At 42.5% G+C, this 16,851-nt stretch overlaps 1 protein-coding gene across 5 annotated transcripts in view; it reads right to left on the bottom strand.

Moving 5' to 3' along the window:
• Positions 1 to 3,660: 3,660 nt before the first annotated feature.
• The window catches only part of CGNL1 (cingulin like 1), a 175,479-nt gene continuing 162,288 nt past the window's right edge, over positions 3,661 to 16,851 (bottom strand). For 4 of the 5 annotated variants that reach the window (XM_040413895.1, XM_040413896.1, XM_040413893.1 and 1 more), the window contains exons 17-19: positions 16,265 to 16,373; positions 5,534 to 5,697; positions 4,225 to 4,360 (exon numbers count right to left, since the gene is read on the bottom strand). In XM_040413895.1, coding sequence (XP_040269829.1) covers positions 4,231 to 4,360; positions 5,534 to 5,697; positions 16,265 to 16,373 — 403 coding nt within the window. In that variant the 3' untranslated portion in view covers positions 4,225 to 4,230. Of the gene's footprint in view, positions 4,361 to 5,533; positions 5,698 to 16,264; positions 16,374 to 16,851 lie in introns of all 5 variants that reach the window. The other variant, XM_040413897.1, reaches the window with a different exon arrangement.

The raw sequence follows: 16,851 nt of genomic DNA on the forward strand, positions 1-16,851 counted from the left end.
CCGGTCATGAAAGACTGGACCTTTGGAAATAAAATGATCTGCTAGAATGGAAAATCTGCTTATTCAGACAGTGTGATAGATGGGCTATTCCACAGATATCTGGGTACTTGTGTACTAAGGTCTGATATCTCACAGCTTTATGATAAACTCAAGTAGAGCCACTCAGTAAAGAACAGATAACAAGCGTAAGTATTTTTATTAGGTGATGTACATAAGAGCACTTTATTGAACAGACATCCCAATGTAAAGACATTTCAAGTGACTCTACTGCCAGTAGGGACCAACACTGCCTGAAATGTCCCCAATTATTGTCAGCAATAAATTAGTGGCTCGTGTGAAAGATGTGGGAGTAATAAAACCCATTCATCTCCTTTTTTGTCTGAGCTATTTTCTTATTAGTCATGATTGCCAGGATATCTGCTCTGTGTCACACCCTACGGGACAGTATATGAAAATTGGAGAATGTTCCTATATGACGTTACTTCAATGATAAGTTACAATGGTGTCATATCCTATGGGATAGCATATCAAAAAGGGTAAATATTCCTATGTGACTGCTTCATTGATGACCTGCAGTGCAGTCCCTGAACTAGGAATTGTTAAAAAATTAGACCGTTTTACCCTGAGTGTTCCTTTAAAGGGGTACTCCAAAACTACACTATTTGTGATGTATACTTAAGCGGTCACCCCCCAAACACATTAGGTGGTTGGCCGGTCCCACCAAAATCTGTGGATTCAGACGAGAACCTATAGTTTATGGAGAGTTACAGTAGGATAGGCCATCAATATCAGATTCAGTAGTAGCTGTGCCTGGTATTGCAGCTCAGTATCATTCATTTGAATAGGATTGAGCTACAATACCAGACACAGCAAATACCAAAAGTAATGAGCTGGGCTGGTAAAGAGTAGGGACCACCCCAGATCTGATACTGGTGGTCTATCCAAAGGATTTCAGATTCACTCCTGCATTAGTCTTAAAGGAGTTGTCAAATGAAAATTATTCTACAGTTTTCAAACCAGCACCTGGATCTGAATACTTTTGTAATTGCATGTAATTACAAATTTAGCATAGCCACTGAGTTATTCAATAAAATGTTTCGGTATAGCGCCACCTGCTGTTAGCTTTTTTCTTATTCCTTTGTCCGGCTTACCGAGATGGCTGCACACGCTCCGTTTCATCTTCAACTGCCTCTTGAGCTGTGATAGGGGAGAGCTGCAGCAGAAAGGACACTCCCCTCGAGATGCCAGCTTGATAGAAATCTAGCAGAGCAATGAATGGGGAGATCTCTGGATCCATGTGAGGTACAGGTCTGGTTCTAGCTTTGTTAGGGTTCATGCACACGAATGTATGTATTTTGCAGTCCGCAAAACACGGATCCGCAAAAAATACTGATGACGTTCCTTTCACATCTATATTTCATCAGTTTTTTTTTTTGTAGATCTATTGTAACAATGCCTATCCTTGTCCGCAAAACAGACAAGAATAGGACATGTTCTATCTTTTTTGCGGAACGGCCGTGCGGACATACGGAAATGGAATGTACACTGAATCATTTCCGTTTTTTGGCGGACCCATTGAAGTGAATGGTTCCGCATATGGGCCGCAAAAAACCCCGGAACGGACACAGAAAAAAAATACGTTAATGTGCGTGAGCCCTTAGAAAGAGATTATGTACTATTTAATGTCTGATGATCATTTTTTACATTAGTTGTGGGATAACCCCAATGTATGCAAACACTGCACCTAATCAGATCAAGGCACTAAAGGTATGGACATCTTTGAATTCACTTTATTTCCAGCACCATAAGATGCACCTAGGGTTTTAGAGGAGGAAAATAAGAAGTAAAACATTTTTCATCAGACCTTAGACCAGACAAAAAAATTTATTAAAGAACTTGCCTCTCCTGTTATGGGCGGCAGTGCCACTTGGGAGATCCAGCACACTTTTCCTGCAGGGCTGCACTGTGACTGGACGTCACATAGCGTCAGGTTATAGTGCATGCTTACGCGCACCCAACGTGATGCTGTACGCTGTTAGGACACAGCTGCGGCACTGGTGCTCAGAGAAGAACAGTGTGTGGTGAAGAAAGCCAGCATCCACTATATTCACCGCTCCCCAGGCCTGTTGTACTAATGAACGCTTCCATAACAAAAGTGTCTATTAATATGCACATTTATACTGCAGGAATACAGTAATTATTTTTACTGCTTATTTGCACCCTAAATGCAAAATTATGCAACTTTATAAATAGTGTAATTTAAAAATGTTTTTACATTTTGATTATTATGATGATGTATAGTCTTGTGTACACGCAGTCTTACCCTTAGGGCCTCGATGCGCTTAGCTGGCTGAAAAGAAGGCATGACACTTTACCATGGGCCACAAAGGCCTAGAGAATAAGGCACCTATTCCAGAGACCAATTTCCTAGCACTTATCAAATGGAGAATCAAGAAAGAAAAAGGGAGGGAAGGTAGGGGGATCTCAAGGTTCAAAGGGTTTGGACGAGATACAGAGAATGTGAAGAGAACAAAATTAACATGAGGAAAAGGTATCTTTAAAATAGTAGGGACATTACCAACCGTGAATTTATAGACTAAGATTTAGGAAAACCCCCAAAATTATATGAACCAAAAATAAGTGTTACATAGGAAGATCAAACGCCTGTTTGAAAAGTAGGGTTTTCAGTGCACGTCTGAATGAGAGAAGACTGGGAATCATTTTCAGGGCCAGAGGTAGGTGGTTCCAAAATCTGGCCCCTTGAGCCGAAAAGGATCTACCTCCACGTCTGATCTTATTAACTTGCGGGATGTTAAAATTCGCAGTTACCAGAGTGTAGAGTGTATGCAAATCCTGTACCTAGCTGATGTTGCTCCTGGATCGTAAAAAAAAAAAGTCAGGGCACTGCTCTTGTTTCTGACAGCTGTCTTTACTGCCTGCTCTCAGTGTTAGGCCTCATGCACACGACCATGTCGTTTTTTTGCGGTCCGCAAACTGCAGATCCGCAAAAAATCGAAGCCGCCCGTGTGCCTTCCGCAATTTGCGGAACAGAACGGGCGGCCCATTGTAGACATGCCTATTCTTGTCCGCAAAACGGACAAGAATAGGACATGCTATATTTTTTTTGCGGGGCCTAGGAAAGGAGCAACGGATGGGGACAGCACACAGAATGCTGTCCGCATATTTTGCGGCCCCATTGAAGTGAATGGGTCCACATCCGAGCCTCAAAAACTGCGGCTCGGATGTGGACCATAACTACGGTCGTGTGCATGAGGCCTTAGAGATAGCAGCAGAACAGATGTGTGTGGAGAAGAGAGGAGAGGATCGAAAGATGGCATCTCACAAAGTGTGTAGATACGGCGGAAAGCACACACAGGGCAGATTGCTGGGGGAAGACAGCAGCATCCTAGACACACAGATCCAGCATGAATTAACGAGTGAAGTTCACATGAGATAAGCCCAAAACTAAGAGCAGGTTATACACTGTATAACTGGGGTCTGAAAATGAACAAAGGAATGAAGATTGCAGAATGAAACTCCGTGCAACTGTTTTTTTTTTTTTTTAACTAAAGATAACCACTAAAAGAAATTCCATGTCTGAGGTGTCCATAGCATTTAAGACACCATTCTACTGGGATACAGAGAGACCAAGTGACATAGTTTTCTGTTAAAAATCCTTTAATAGGTATAATATTATTAAAAAAAATATAATTTCATTTCACAATGGCAAGAAAAGCACAACAGGACAGTGACATCAGGATTTTACAACATAGTAATCTAGCAATCAACAAAGATGAAAGATTATTTACAGCACAGTAGTGTCTACATCAAGACGGGCAACCTTCACCACTTGAGCTGTTCACGTGAGTGCTGGGAGCTGCCTACTGAAGAGCAGATGTGCAGATGGTCGACTTCTATTGATCTATAGTCATAACACAGCTGTTGGTGGCAAATTACTTTCACATATTGATTCTTGTAACAGTTTTGTTGAATACATTTTTAGGAAATGCCGGAAAATCATCTTTCAATTAGAATATTTACAAAAGAACAAAAGTTTTAAGGCATCAACCTGTACAAAACAATTTCCTTCGGCCTCATACAGAATAACATCTAGAACACAGGCAGACTTGAAACTTATGGCTATAGCTTTTATGTAGTACTAGAACATGCAATACAAGAGAGTTGGTGTTTTTTTATTTTTTATTTGACAGTCCAAATGACAGATCCAAATTAGGCGGTTATGCCATCATCTCTATAAAATTTATATACAGAAGATTCATAAAGACTATCTCCGTCAGTGCTCAGATCATCATCATCCTCCAAGTCATTCAACATCTTGCTTGGTGAACATCTGCGTCTACTACAAGAAAAAATACATTGAATACAGTAAATATACCGCGATCATTTATCTGCTCAAAACATCCAGAAATTTTAGATTAAATTACAGGACAATAAAGAACATTGATACTGGGAAAATAGTATTCATAATGACTGATTTATCACCAAGTGTGGGGCTTTTAGCTAAGGTTTTTAAGGAATTTGTCAGCAGATTTGTACCTATGAAACTGGCTGACCTGTTGCATGTATACTTGGCAGCTGAAGTCATCTGTGCTGGGGGGGCCCATGGTCTTATGTGCCCTCACGGCAGAGATGAATTATGTCCTTATATATGCAAATTAGCCTATAGGAGCAACGGGGGCGTTGCTGTTACACCTTAGAGCAGGCATCTCAAACTCCCGGCCCTCCAGCTGTTGCAAAACTACAACTCCCAGCATGCCCGGACAGCCTACAGGTATCAGCCTGCAGCAGGGCATTGTGGGAGTTGTAGTTTTACAACAGCTGGAGGGCCGCGAGTTTGAGATGCCTGCCTTAGAGGCTTAGCTCTTTCTGCAACGGACGTGCCATCTGCACTTTGACAGGACCAGGCGTGATGATATTTTCACTGCCTGTCCCTGTCAAAGTGGAGAGGGAGCAGCAGTTGCAGAGAACAGAGTCTCAAGGTGTAATGGCAATTCCCCCATTGCTCCTAGAGGCTCATTTCCATATATTAAAACAATTTTTCTCAGCAATGTGGGCACAAATGAACATGGGACCTACACAGATGCCCTCAGCTGCAAAGCGCACATACCACAGGTCAGCCAGATTCATAGGTACAAACCTGCTGACAGATGCTATTTAATTTCTGTATATTACAATAAAAAACCTTTCGGATTTTCAAATAGTCTCCCAGACTCGAGACTTTCTAAACTTTTCTCCAAGCCTTACAGATGTTATTTGCTTTGTCAAGTACAAGCAATAATTATTTCTCAATTAAACTATCATGGAAATGTGACATTTTTAAGATTTATTTTTATTTTAACTTGTGTATTTTTGCATGGATAAAGAGAATAAAAGTAAATAATGAAATATTGTAGCTCTTACAGTCTATAGCAAGCCTGGTTGTTATCATAATTGCCAGCCAGCAGAAGATTCATGATCTAGTGTAGTGCAACATGTACAGAATATGGATATTTTTAAAATGAGATTGACCAACCTCAGCTCCTTCTTTGCTGCGTTTAGCTGTGCTTGTAGCTGCTCATTGATGTCAACTTGTTCCTCCAAATCTCTTTGAAGCTTCTTTTTGGCACCTTCTAATCGATCTATTTCTTCCTCTGCTTCTTCAACTTGTCGCTTCATTGATTTCAATCGTAAACTTAGCTAGACAAAGAATATTTTTTTTGTGTGTTATATAATATTGTATTTATTATATACATACAGGTGTTCATACATATGTTTTCATTTTGTCAATTGACAAGATGTTCCCATTCCCACTTATACTAATGTTTAACTGGTGCTGCTAATATTACGTGCAAATGTACACACTGCAAAATGGTGTCAATAAATGACTGTCCAACAGAGGGCGTAAGTGTCTAAAAAATTACCTGACTTGATGCACAAACCGCCACCTGTTGTAGAAACAATATATATATATATATATATATATATATATATATATATATATATATTATAATACTTCTCTAGCAAAAAGGTGGATCTATGGTAAAGATAAAACCAATGAAGGTATGGAACATTGCTAAGATAGGCCAGAACATACCGATCATAAGGTTCAATCTCTTGTACAGTGCCACTCTTGACCTAATGCTGTTCAGGAACTGCAACTCCCTAGTTGGGAGTAGTACTGGACAGAGAAAATTGTCAAATGGTTGGGACCCCCATGTCTTTAGCTTAAACTTCAATTGTTTTAAGCACCGCTTCAAATGAGAATCCAAAAAAAGTATGAGCATAAGGCTGCTTTCACACGAGCGAACTCCGGACTCGGAGCGCGAGTATAACACAGCGCCCATCCTGAACCCCCAGCACTGCCGGGGTCACATAGCATTATATTGATTTATGATGCTGTTTAACCCTTACAGTTCTGGAATGTATTCGATAACAGTGACAGCATTAAGAGTGTACAACTCGCTTGTGTGAAAGCAGCCTAAATGAGAACATTGTTGCAAAATTGACCACAGAGTGTTGCTATATTGCTAGCCATTTGAAGGGTACTTTCACACTTGCGTTTTTCTTTTCCGGCATAGAGTTCCGTCACAGGGGCTCTATACCGGAAAAGAACTGATCAGGTATGTCCCCATGCATTCTGAATGGAGAGTAATCCGTTCAGGATGCATCAGGATGTCTTCAGTTCAGTGGTTTTGACTGATCAGGCAAAACAGAAAACCGCAGCATGCTACGGTTTTATCTCCGGCGAAAAAAAAGGAAGACTTGCCTAAATGCTGGATCCGGCATTTTTTCCCATAGGAATGTATTAGTGCCGGATCCGGCATTCAGAATACCGGAATGCCGGATCCGTCCTTCCGGTCTGCGCATGCGCAGACTGAAAAAAAGGTGAAAAAAATAAATGCCGGATCCGTTTTTGCCGGATGACACCAGAAAGACGGATCCGGCATTTCAATGCATTTTTTCGACTGATCAGGCATTTTAAAGACTGATCAGGCATTTTTAAGACTGATCAGGATCCTGATCAGTCTTACTAATGCCATCAGTTGGCATACGTTTTGCCTGATCCGGCAGGCAGTTCCGGCGACGGAACTGCTTGCCGGATCTCTCTGCCGCAAGTGTGAAAGTAGCCTAACTCAAGAGTCATAGTAAAAACGTGGCAAAGTGTAGACATTTTCTCAATATTTGACACCACTCCCACTTGCAATATAAATGTCATCTTTAAGAAATCCATCATTAAAACACATTAAAAAGCACTAAGACACACAACGCAGCACAGGGAGGAATGGCAGGCAATACTAGTAACAATAGTATAATCACAGATGGTACCACATAGAGTTAACACCCAAAATAAAGTGCAAGTGCCTATCCAAGTATCATACACTGAGGTTAATAATTAGACACATACATAGTGCAAAGATGACCAAAATGGGGTTGCGCTCCATGTGGGAGGTATGTGGCTTGCCCAAATAGTGTAAAAGAATAAACCTTCCACAATGCTGAGAAATCATGTGACTATGGGAGAACTTATCATATAGGATGTGATGCAGTTGGAGTGATATACTTTGCTACTTGTCCATGTGATTAAATATATATTGGTTTGACAAGAAGAGAATTGAGGAGGAGATTAAGAAAACATGTAGCAAGAGATTCCGGCTGCAAAATGAACTGACCCTTCTGACCTCGGGGTAAGAGGTACTGACAGAATCTACCCAAACATTAGGGGTGGGGCTATGAAAACATTTTTGGCCCAGGATGAATGTACATGGGAGAGAATTCTTAGCACAATGACAACAATGAGATTGAACATCGACTTAGGGCGCCTTCACACATTTAATAGGGCATACAATGTAGGGGGAAGCTGGAAAAAATTCCAAATGGGGTGGAATTATAAAAACAAAAACACAATTCCACCACAGTTTTATGGGTTTTGTTTCTATGGTGTTCCCTATGCGTTAATACTGACCAGTTAGGCCCCTTTCACACGGGCGAGAATTCCACGCAGGTGCAATGCGTGAGGTGAACGCATTGCACCCGAACTGAATCTGGACCCATTCACTTCAAAGGGGCTCTGTACATGAGCGGTGATTTTCACACATCACTTGTGCGTTGCATGAAAATTGCAGCATGCTCTATATTCAAGCAAGTGCGGATGCGGTGCGATTTTCACGCATGGTTGCTAGGAGACGATCAGGATGGGGACCCGATCTTTATTATTTTCCCTTATAACATGGTTATAAGGGAAAATAATAGCATTCTTAATACAGAATGCTTAGTAAAATGTCTATTGAGGGGTTAAAAATAATAAATTTAACTCACCCCATCCACTTGGTCGCGTAGCGGATCTCCTCTTCTTTCTACAGGACCTGGCTAAAGGACCGTTGATGACGTCACTGCACTCATCACATGGTCACATGGTTAAATTTGTTTATTATTTTTAACCCCTCAAAGGACATTTTACTAAGCACTCTGTATTAAGAATGCTATTATTTTCCCTTATCACCATGTTCTTCTGTGAAGAAGTTCGGGTCTGGGTACCAAACATGCCCATTTTTCTCACGAGCGTGCAAAACGCATTAAAACGCTTTGCACTCGCGTGGAAAAATCGCGCATTTTCCCGCAATGCACCCGCATCTTGTCCGGCCCTCACACGCGACGTCTTGAGATTTATATAATTTTTCTTGTGTTTTAACCCCTTCTACCCTGGGCCAGTTTTCGCCCTCCTGCCCAGGCCATTTTTTGCAAATCTGACAGGTGTCACTTTATGTGGTAATAACTTTGGAACACTTTTACTTATCCAAGCCATTCTGAGAATGTTTTCTCGTGACACATTGTACTTCATGATTTTAGAAACAATTCTTAAAATTTTTAAGAAAATTTCCAAAACCCACTTTTTAACCCCTTAAGGACACGGTCATATTTCACTTAAAGGACCAGGCCATTTTTTACAAATCTGACCAGTGTTTATGTGTGAATAACTTTAAAACACTTGTACTTATCCAGGCCATTCTGAGACTATTTTTTCGTCACATATTGTACTTCATGACACTGGTAAAATGGAGTAAAAAAAATTCATTTTTATTTATAAAAAAATACAAAATTTACCCAAAATTTTCAATTTTCAAGTTTCAATTTCTCTACTTCTATAATACATAGTAATACCTCCAAAAATAGTTATTACTTTACATTCCCCATATGTCTACTTCATGTTTGGATCATTTTGGGAATGCAATTTTATTTTTTTGGGATGTTACAAGGCTTAGAAGTTTAGAAGCAAATCTTAACATTTTTCATACATTTTCTAAAACCCACCTTTTAAGGACCAGTTCAGGTTTGAAGTCATTTTGTGAGGCTTACATAATAGAAACCACCCACAAATGACCTCATTCTAGAAACTACACCTCTCAAGGTATTCAAAACTGATTTTACAAACATCGTTAACCCTTTAGGTGTTCCACAAGAGTTAGTGGCAAATGGAGATAAAATTTCAGAATTTAGTTTTTTTGGCAAATTTTCCATTTTAATAAATTTTTTCCAGTTACAAAGCAAGGGTTAACAGCCAAACAAAACTCAATATTTATTGCCCTAATTCTGTAGTATGCAGAAACACCCCATATGTGGTCGTAAACTACTGTACGGGCACACGGCAGGGTGTAGAGGGAAAAGAACGCCGTGTGGTTTTTGGAAGGCAGATTTTGCTGGACTGGTTTATTTACACCATGTCCCAAATTGAAGCCCCCCTGATGCACCCCTAGAGTAGAAACTCCATAAAAGTGACCCCATTTTGGAAACTACGGGATAAGGTGGCAGTTTTGTTGGGACTATTTTTAGGGTACATATGATTTTTGGTTGCTCTATATTACATTTTTGTAAGGCAAGGTTACCAAAAATAGAAATTCTGAAATTTCATCTCCATTTACCATAAACTGTTGAGGAACACCTGAAGAGTTAATAAAGTTTGTAAAATCAGTTTTGAATACCTTGAGGGGTGTAGTTATTAGATGGGGTCACTTTTATGGAGTTTCTACTCTAGGGGTGCATCAGGGGTTCTTCAAATGGGACATGGTGCCCAAAAAAAAGGCCATCAAAATCTGCCTTCCAGAAACCATATGGCGTTCCTTTCCTTCTGCGCCCTGCCGTTTGGCCATACAGCAGTTTACGACCACATATGGGGTGCTTCTGTAAACTGCAGAAGCAGGGTAATAAATATTGAGTTTTGTTTGGCTGTTAACCCTTGCTTTACTAGAAAAAATGGATTAAAATGGAAAATTTGCCCAAAAATAGCTGTTTTGGCACCGTTTATATTTATTTTTTTTGACCGTGTTCATCTGAGGGGTTAGGTCATGGGGTATTTTTATAGAGCAGATTCTTACGGATGTGGCGATACCTAATATGTCAACTTTTTTTTAAATTTATTTAGGTTTTACACTATATTATTTTAGAAAAAAAATATTGGAATTAAAATTGGGGAAGGGGATTATAAATTTTGTACTCCATGGAAGTGTGGTACTCCCTGAAGTAACCGTCAATGCAGAGTCCCGGATGATCGGGGCACGTGTCACACTGAGTGGTGGTGTCCTTCCGTATCCCCCTCCTGTGACACACTCTGCACTTTTTTTTGGGACCGTCCCTTCTTTCCAGTATGGGGGACCACACCTGGAAAGTGTTGGCCAGGGACTATTCGGGCGCCTCCAGTTCCCGAGGTACTCCAGCCTGCTCTTTCCCGGTCAGAAAAGATCAATGCCTTGAGGACTGCCTCAAAGAACTGGAGGAATTTCCCTGTGATGCCAGCGCTCCGGGACAGCACAAAAACGAGTTGTACAAGCAACCTGTACCAAGTAGACCGCAACTTTTTTGTACCATGCCCTGGTTTTGCGCATGGCAATATATGGCTTGAGGACTTGATCAGAGCGATCAACTCCTCCCATATACCGAGTCTAGTCGACAATACAATCGTGCGGTACCTCGCACAGAGATAGGGGTGATGCTGTTACCGTGAATTGTGGACAGTACAAGGACATCCCTCTTGTCCTTATATCTGACCGGCAACAGGTTTCCACTGGTAAGGGCATGGGTCTCACCCCTGGGGATAGGTACCTATAGGGGGGGGGGATAGGTACCTGGAGGGGATGGGTAGGGAGGCCACGTTGATTTTTCCGCACGGTCCCACAAGCAGACGTGGATCTGGCAGCGAGGGACTGGAACAAGGGGATACTAGTATAAAAGTTATCCACGTACAGGCGGTAACCCTTATCTAGCAGTGGGTGCCACATAAGTTTCCTGCTAACACCCAGAGTGGGGGGATATTCTGGGGGTTTAATACGGGAATCTTGCCCCTTGTACACACAAAACTTAGAGGGAACATACTGGTGGAAAATGAGTCTCCCCTTGAAAGCAATGAGAGACTCATCAACTGCGACCTCCCTTCCAGGTACATAGGCCTCCAAATATTTGGCCCCAAAGTGATTGATGACCGGCCTGATTTTGTACAGGCGGTCATAGGGAGGATCACCTTGGGGGGGACATGCTGCATTATCTGCATAATGCAAGCATTTCCGAATGGTCTCAAAACGGGAGCGTGTCATGGCCGTACTGTAAAGTGGGGTCTGGTAGAGGATGTCCCCACGCCAGTACAGCCTGACACTGGGTTTTTTGACTAGGCACATGTGCAGCACGAGGCCCCAAAACGTCCTCATCTCGGCTGCACTGACCGGAGTCCAGCCACCGGACCTAGCCAAAAAGGAGCCCGGGTGTTGAGCAATGAACTGTTGGGTGAACAAGTTCGTTTGCTTCACCATCAGATTCACAAAGTGGTCACTGAAAAAAAACTGAAAAATAGTCATATTAAGTGAAGCCTACTGTGGGAATCTGGATTCCTGATTGGCCAACAAAATCAGGAATCACGGGCTCAAAATCCTCTGGGGTACACCAGACAAGTTCACCGGTAGGGGGCTCAGGTGGACTTATCTGGTGGGCCGGAAAACTAGTACGAGCCCCAGAGCTGCTCGTACTAGTGTGGGCCACAGGGTCCCTGGCATGGCGGTCCCCTTGCTCCGCCTGGCGGCGTCTCCGCCGCTGTGGGGGCTCATCATCATCGCTAGATGATGAGGAGGAGGACGCGGATGACAAGAGGAAAGTGGGGTCACCCTCACTGGGGCTCTCGGAGTCAGAGGCAAGCAGGGCGTAAGCCTCCTCGGCTGAGAACGTCTAGCGGGCCATAGGGGAGTGTGTGTGTGCGTGGAAAACTTTATTTAGTCTGCGTGAGTGTGGGGGCACGGGTGTTCGCCTACTTATCCCTAAACCTAGACCCGATGCGCTAGACCCTAGAAAATATATTTTTCCCCCCCTAAACTTTCCCTGACTATCCCTACCTATCTAAGCTCTCCCTAACCTGTCCCTATGTACCTTTTTAGTGCTAGATGGCACTATGGTGGCTCAAGGGGGGTGCTGGGGGTGCTGGGCTCACTGGGCTCCGGAGATGGACGACGCTGCTCCTCTCTCTCCTGGATCCGGACACAGAAAGGAAGAGGAGGCAGAGCTGCAGTAAGTTTAAACCTCCCGCCCGCCCTGCAGCCAATCGAAAGCGATCCTGAGAGGTGATGTCACCATCACCTCTCAGGATCGCGATTGGTGGTGTATTATCACACCACCGATCACCATCCTATTCCGGGTTATCGGGTCACCAGAGACTCGAATAACCCGGAAACGCAGCAAACCGCAGGACTGAATTGACCTGCGGCTTGCTGCGATCGCCGATACGGGGCAGGGGGGGCCAGGACCCCCCTCAGCATTGTCCCAGGGTGCCTGCTGATTGATTTCAGCAGGCACCCAGTTCCGATCACTGCGTGGCGGTGATCGTAAATACACAGGGCGTACAGGTACCTGTACGCCCTGTGTCCCCAACAGGTTCAGGTCTGAAGTCACTTTGTGGGGCTTACATAGTGGAAACCCCCTATAAATGACTCCGCAAGTTACTCAAAACAGATTTTACAAACTTTGTTAACCTTTTAGGTGTTCCACAAGAATTAAAGGAACTTAAAGAACTTTTTTGGCACATTCTCCATTTTAATCCATTTTATTCTTTAACACATCGAGGGTTAACAGCCAAACAAAACTCAATATTTATCACCCTGATTCTGCGGTTTACAGAAACACCCCACATGTGGTCGTAAACTGATGTAAGGGCACACGGCACGGAGCAGAAGAAAATAAGCACCATATGGTTTTTGGAAGGCAGATTTTCCTGGACTGGGTTTTAGATGCCATGTCCAATTTGAAGTCCCCCTCATGCACCCTTAGGCCTCTCGGGCGTCGCGGGTGAGGGCCGGATGTGATGCCGTTGCTTTCAGGGAAAATCGTGCGAGTAGACATGCAATTTCAGTCAGTTTTGACTGCGATTGCGTTCCGTTGTTCAGTTTTGCACGCGCATGATAAAAAATTTCATGTGGTACCCAGACCCGAACTCAGACTTCTTCACTGAAGTTCGGGTTTGGTGTTCTGTAGATTTTATTATTTTCCATTATAACATGGTTTTAATGGAAAATAATAACAATCTTTAATACAGAATGCTAAGTATAATGTCAATTGAGGGTTAAAAAAATAATAAAAACATTACTCACCTCATCCACTTGATCGCGCAGCCGGGATCCTCTTTTAGGTTGCCTAGGAGACCCAGCCTGCACTCCACTACCAATGATACTAATACTCCGCCACCAATGAATGTAATTAAAGAGGACCTTTCATGGGTGCACTTACTATTATTCCTGGGCGCCGCTCCGTTCGCCTGCTGTGGCCGCCGGTATTTTCAACATTCAGAGCAAGGAGGAGGAGACGCCAGTGTCTCTCCTTCTCCCTGACAGCAGCGCTGTCCAATCACAGCACAGAGCTCAGAGCCAGGGAGAAAAAAAAAACTCCCTGGCTCTGAGCTGTGATCGGACAGCGCTGCTGTCAGGGAGAAGGAGAGACACTGGCGTCTCCTCCTCCTTGCTCTGAATATTGAAAATAACGGGGGCCACAGCGGGTGGGCGCCGCTCTATGTAGCCTGCTACTAAGTTCATATTCTTTGGACCCATGAAAGGTCCTCTTTAACTTATTTATACAAGTGTCGGCAGCGGTATCACAGACCCGGCCTCAATAACAGGGCATGCGATCCGCGGCAATTAACCCTCAGATGTTGCACCTGAGGGGTTAATTGCCGCGTATGGCATGCCCTGTTATTGAGGCTGGGTCTGTGATACCGCTGTCTATACTTGTATTAATATGTTTTACATTCATTGGTGGCGCAGTGGCCACAGCTCCTCCCCTCCTCCTCCCTACTATCTCCCCATTGGTGGCAGTGGCAGCCGCGTTACAGTGGGGAGGGAGGGACTCCCTCTTTCTCCACTGTGCTAGTGAAGAGAACATGGCGCGTGCCATGTTCTTTAACTGATACTAGGCTGCGCAGCCATCTTGTCGCCATCTGCAAATTTTAAGGCGCATTGGCGACCGTTTTGGTCGCCATCTGAAGCCCGGCTATCAGGGACTGCCGGGCCCCTGCAGTGATCGGGCGCACACCGCTCCGATGACCGCCCGATCATCATGATATAATAGTACGTCAAGATGCGGCAAGTCACTTGCCGCCATGACATACTATTATGTCATATGTCTGGAAGGGGTTAATTCTGAAAAAACTAATTTATTTTTTTCTTTGCATCGCCATATTATGACCTCCATAACTTTTTTATACTTACAGTACATGTCTATGGAGCTGTACGAGGACTCATTTTCTGTGGGGCGATCTGTAGCTTTTATTGATACAATTTTGGAGTGTGTACACCTTTGTAATCACTTTTTATTATATTTTGGGGGGGATGTTTGGTTACAGCATTACACTTTTATTAAGCCCCCTTACAGAACTTTGATAGGCAATCCTTAGTTCGTTTGTCTTTCACACTGCAATTAATTAACCCCTTGGATACCAGAGGTTTTTTTGTTTTTGCGTTTTAATTTTTCTTTTCTTCACAGAGCCATACCCTTTTTAATCTTCTGTTCACATAGTTGTATGAGAGCTTGCTTTTTGTGGGAAAAGTTGTACTTTCTAATGCCACCATGTAATATGGCATACAATGTAGTGGGAAGCAGGAAAAAAAATCAAAATGGGGTGGAATTGGAAGTTTTATGCCTGGGTCTGTACGAGAACACATAAAAAAACATTAAAAAGATTTTATTTATTTTTTTTACATAATCTGTCCCCCTCATAATTTTTTTTACAGTTATGTTTACTGAGCTGTATGAGAGCTCATTTTTTGCAGGACTATCTCCAATTTTTATTGATACCATTTTGGAGTGTATGTGTAACTTTTGGATCACATTTTATTAAATTTTTGGGGTAAATAAAAGTGATGAAAAAATGGAAAATAGGCCATTTAGATTTTTTTTTCCGTTACGCCATTGGCCGTATGGGATAAATATTTTTTTTATTGTATATGTATTTATTTTTCTTTATACTAGGGAAAGGGGGTTATTAAAATTTTTAGTTTTTTGTATTTTTAAAGCAACTTAACATTTTATTTTTAACTTTTTGTAAGCCCCTCTTGAAGGCTACAGTGTTCACTAGTTCAGGGGCGTAGCTAACGGCTCATGGGCCCTGGTGCAAGAGTTCAGCTTGTGCCCCCCTTCCCTCAGTGCGTTGTGTGTCTTCTTATGTGGCACAAGAGTCTTTGGGCCCCCTCAGGCTCCTGGGCCCGGTAGCGACTGCTACCTCTGCACCCCCTATAGCTACGCCCATGCACTAGTTTTAGATTTCTTTTAGCTTATAGTGTAGTTCAATAGAACTACAGTATAAGCTCCATTTGCAGTTATTCTATGTTTGCCTCTATAGGAACTGCAGCTCAAATATTCTGGGTCTCTTCAGAGAGACTCAGCGCATTAGAATAAAGGGTTTCATATGGTGACAAAAGGGCCATTTATTTAGACATTCTCAATATTTGTTTGAATTTTTGCATTTGTCACAAAGTGCAGTTACGCCATGACTTCACCCTGACCAGCAGGCAACCATGTTGTTGTGTAGCCCTGGCCTACATGTACTTTCTTATTAAGAGAAGTAGTGGATGCTTGTGAAATATTTGCAATTATGCCTGCTTTTTTTTTTTACTTCCAAAGTTATGAGCAATAGCTTCTGATATCCTGTACTTATATAGACCCTTTTTAAGATACAAGTGGTAATCCTGTTCAATATCCAACATCTCACGTTTAGTAACATTGGAGAGAATCTATATTTGCAGCCTACCTGATCTTTCTGATCTGTTAAAGTGAGATTTTCATCATCAACCTGCATCATTAACTCTTTCACCTTCCTTTCCAGCCTGCGGTTGTTCAGTTGGAGATTTGCCCGGTCCCTGAGGGAAAGGAAAGCACATTGTTTTGAAATTGAATCAGGAAACCGTGCCAGATCCTTTTCAACTTTCCTTCAGAATGCTGATGAAACATACATTGCATTTAATATTCTGTGGATTTACTGCTTGCCGCAGAGAAAGTTTCACTGTCCTTTCTTTTGTCATTCAGATAAGTGATAACACTATTGACTCACTCCCACACTGGAAAGTCAATACTGAAATAGTTTGTAAACTTATTCTGATGAAGTCTACTGAGGCCTAGAGCAGACGGCTATCCAGGTCACCAGGACAAAAAATAAACCAGCCATAGGCAAGTATTCAATCCAAGGCATTCTGGTACAGTATTAGGGTTGCTGGTGATGTGATGCAGACATTTGTGGAATACTAATGCTAAGCTTTCAGCTATAATACAATATGTCCGCCTCCAAAGAAAATCCTCCTCAGTGTGTTATTGTAATATTGTGATAGATCACCTTTGTTA

This window comes from Bufo bufo, chromosome 1 (genome assembly GCF_905171765.1).
Source record: "Bufo bufo chromosome 1, aBufBuf1.1, whole genome shotgun sequence".
Lineage (NCBI taxonomy): Eukaryota > Metazoa > Chordata > Amphibia > Anura > Bufonidae > Bufo > Bufo bufo.